General features: G+C 35.7%; 1 protein-coding gene across 1 annotated transcript; it reads right to left on the minus strand.

Annotated features, from left to right (window-relative positions):
- Positions 1 to 639: 639 nt before the first annotated feature.
- On the minus strand, positions 640 to 3166 carry LOC140822835 (LIM domain-containing protein WLIM1-like). Its single transcript, XM_073183746.1, has 4 exons — positions 2794 to 3166; positions 1358 to 1454; positions 1128 to 1261; positions 640 to 1056 (listed from the first exon to the last, which is right to left on the minus strand). The coding sequence occupies exons 1-4, from the start codon at positions 2974 to 2976 to the stop codon at positions 856 to 858; spliced, it is 615 nt and encodes a 204-aa protein (XP_073039847.1). The 5' UTR covers positions 2977 to 3166; the 3' UTR covers positions 640 to 855.
- Positions 3167 to 3506: the final 340 nt, after the last annotated feature.

Raw genomic sequence — 3506 nt, forward strand, 5'->3', positions numbered from 1 at the left:
CTATTCAACTTCATGTGTTTTTTCCCCTTCCAGATTTGTGGCCAGCAAAAGAAAGGAATCTGGCGCATACTTTATGGAACCGAGATAATTATTTTGAAAAATTAGGCGTGACTGTATTATCATATGAAGTTGTCTGGACATATTTGTTATGAGATCCATATTTTGAAAAAATAATGATTTTTTTTTAATGTGACTGAGATTTAATTGTTGTCTCTAAAATTTTATTATTTTTGAAAAAATACTGGCTTGCTCGCTATATAAACTACTATTATTCGTGTTATAATGTTGTTATCACGCCATGAGGCCAGGCCCGCGACTGCGTGACTGCACAATGAGCCCTTATAACAACTATTTCGTATTCGTCTTCGCTTTACGAAAATGATTAACCCAAATTGCTATAGAAGTCCATTGTAAGCCATTATAAACTTATTTTTAAATATTTCATTTTTAAGATGTGGGACATCACAGTTGCTACATTTCATTTAATTTATTCCAGAAAAATAAAATTCATACAAATATTTTATTAATTATAATCTTATTATCTCAATGTAGTAATAGAATATTTTCTGTATTTTGTAATTTTAGGCACACACTGTCCATTAGGATTCAAAAACTCCCATTTCAAGCTTCAAAACAACATTCAACAAAACCATCTTACTCTGAACCTTGGTTATATTACACCAAAAAACACAATAATATTGTGACAATACCATCCATCAAAACACAAAACCAAAAGGGAAAATCACCAGCATATATCAATTCGTTCTTTAAATTTTGATGTATCTCTATAGTTGATGCTTCAGAACCAAAGTTCCCAGGTCTGATATTGAACTTTTAACGTCGATGAAACTTATCCTAGGCTGTTCCGTTTTCCCCTTTAACATGTTCTTGTTTTGCTAATCCGCTAAAATTGCCTTTTTGCTTGAAAAGTTGAGTATGGTGATGCCTACAGTATAGTTGATGTTCATGCGCAACGTAATTTGATGGACTTATCACACAGCCACCATGGCTGCACTTGAAACACGACTTATGATACGAGCTTCCATCAACCGCTACCTATAAATACATGTCATAAAAAGCATTAGAAGAATCGCTTTAGAAGCTCGAGTTTTGAGTAGTTTATGTACCTTTTCCAGAGGGTAGACTTTCTTGTTGCAAGAAACACATTTATCTTGAGTTCCTGCAAACAAGCTTGAAAGTTTGCTGTTGTTTGTAATGCCTTGCTCCGAAGATCTGTCGACTCTTGCAGTTTTTAGGCCTCCTGTGGGTAGGATTAGATTAAGAAATAAGCTAAGCTTAGAGTATTATTGAAGGAACAAAGAGAAATAACTAATAAGGGGCTTGATTTTGTTAGAACCATCGAAACTTTTATCCAAGCTTCCAGTCATCTTGAAAAGTTGATCATAGTGAGGTTTGCAGTACAGAACTCCTTCATAGGAACAGTAATTACTTAACTGCAGTAACGACATAGAGAAATTGCAGATAGAATGTGAGCAATAAAGTCAATAAATTTTCTACAAATGATATAACGCGAAGGAAGAGAAATTAGTGGTAAGATATAATCTATGCTGGCTTTGAGGCCAACAAACCATGTAGCAAATGTTGATGGTTTGCCATAATTTTTTCACTTAACGAATTCCATTAACAGTACTTTGCGGAAACTAAAATTTTAGGAAATAAAGTAGTCTCATATGTTGAAGACAGAGCAAGCAGAGTTTGAGAAAATCTTCTGTACCACGATCGGTTGATTCTGTTTGACAAGAATCACAAGTCATGTGCACGAGTTCAGGGGACTAGCTGAAAGCAATTATTGGCCGAATAAACATATCGTTTTATCATCTTTCATCACGGGTATCAACGGTGATTCGAAATCAGTAGCATGGTCGAGGAGCACAAAAAATGAGTTCTATAATAGTTGTGCCACAATTAGGAATGAAAGAAAAGATGACTCCAAACAATTAGGGGCATAACTCGCGAGGAGACGAACAAGTGTGTAAGCCGAATAATCACATCATTGATGCCTTAATCAATTGTATGAGACAATATGTATTCAAATTTGAGAAAAAGCAAGATTATGATTATTTAATAGATTTAGCTTCTTTTAGCCAGATTTCGAAAAGTAAAAACACAAAACAAAATCTTGTTACAGGGCACTTTCTCATCATTTTGCTGATAATTCATCTAGGAAATACACAAGGAAATCGTGGGATTTCCTTGAAAAATTGATCAAACACTAAGGACTCTCCCCAACAAGTAGAATGACGATTGAATTTATTTTGTTAACTCACATGTAATTCACATATTCAAAAGCAAGTCCAGTGAAACATGGATCAGATATAGGGAATGAAATATTGCAACTATACATCAGCAATTGACAGCCAGACATGCATTAGTTCTAAAGCATAAATTCTTCTTTTTCGGCAAGCAAATATTACAACAGATCAGTTTACATTCAAAACAATACCTGCATCAAGATCCTCACAACTGATCTAATGACTGATGTCAACTATCAGCCGATCAAACAGTTTACTCCCGAATACGAGACAAAATTTGTATTTGTGAAAAATTCTACATACTTTTTAAACCGAATCCATGCGAAATAGGAAATATCAATACAAGCAACATCACAGTTATCAAGCATGTCCATCAAGAAATACGCACACACACCAAAACTACTGCAGTAAGATTAATACAAGATGGGCTATAGAAATCACAGCGATACAACAAGTAAGCAAACACAAAAACAAGAAAAAATAGTGTAAAATAACAAGAGGGTAGCAAAAAAGATCTTACCTTGAGGGTTCCCCTGCAGTGGTGGCATCTGAAGCAAGCCTTGTGATATACCCTGCTATCCGCAGTGAGTTGATCCACCAAATACACAGTCTTTTCGCAGGCTTTACATTTCTGTGTTGTCCCTGCAAAAGTAGCCATCTTCTTAATTTTGCTTTTGAAAACTTGTCGTGGATCTTGATTCATTGTTCCACTCTGAATTAATTGTGTATATATATAAAGAAGGAATAGTTTCGAGAAATCAACGCTACAAAATTACGCTCTTTCCTTCTTTCTCTTTCCTTTGATCAAGTCTTTGTTTTCGCTGTGTGTTTCCCAGGTCAGCTAGTTAGAGGTATAGTCTTTGAGCGGAGACATTACCATGCAGTCCATTTTTTTTGGAATTTTGACACGTCAATCGTATCGATATTCATAATAAAAAATAATATTTTTAGGCTGCGTTTGATTTGAATGATAAAATAAACTAATGATTAGTAAGTAAATGATAAAGAAAATGATTGTTGTAGGAATGTAAGGTGTATGTTTGATATGATTTTTAAGTGTAGATAATTTTGAATTTTTTGATGAAAGAACAAAATTGCCTTTTCTTCTTTTTTTTTTCTTCTTCCACTCCGGCGACGGCGACGGCGGTCTGTCGGCGGCCGGTGGCGGCGGCGGCAGTCGGTGGCAGCGGTGGTCCGGCGGAAGACGGCAGACGGCCGGCGGCGACGGCGGCG

The sequence above is a fragment of the Primulina eburnea genome, chromosome 2, assembly GCF_022965805.1.
Source record: "Primulina eburnea isolate SZY01 chromosome 2, ASM2296580v1, whole genome shotgun sequence".
NCBI classification, from domain to species: domain Eukaryota; kingdom Viridiplantae; phylum Streptophyta; class Magnoliopsida; order Lamiales; family Gesneriaceae; genus Primulina; species Primulina eburnea.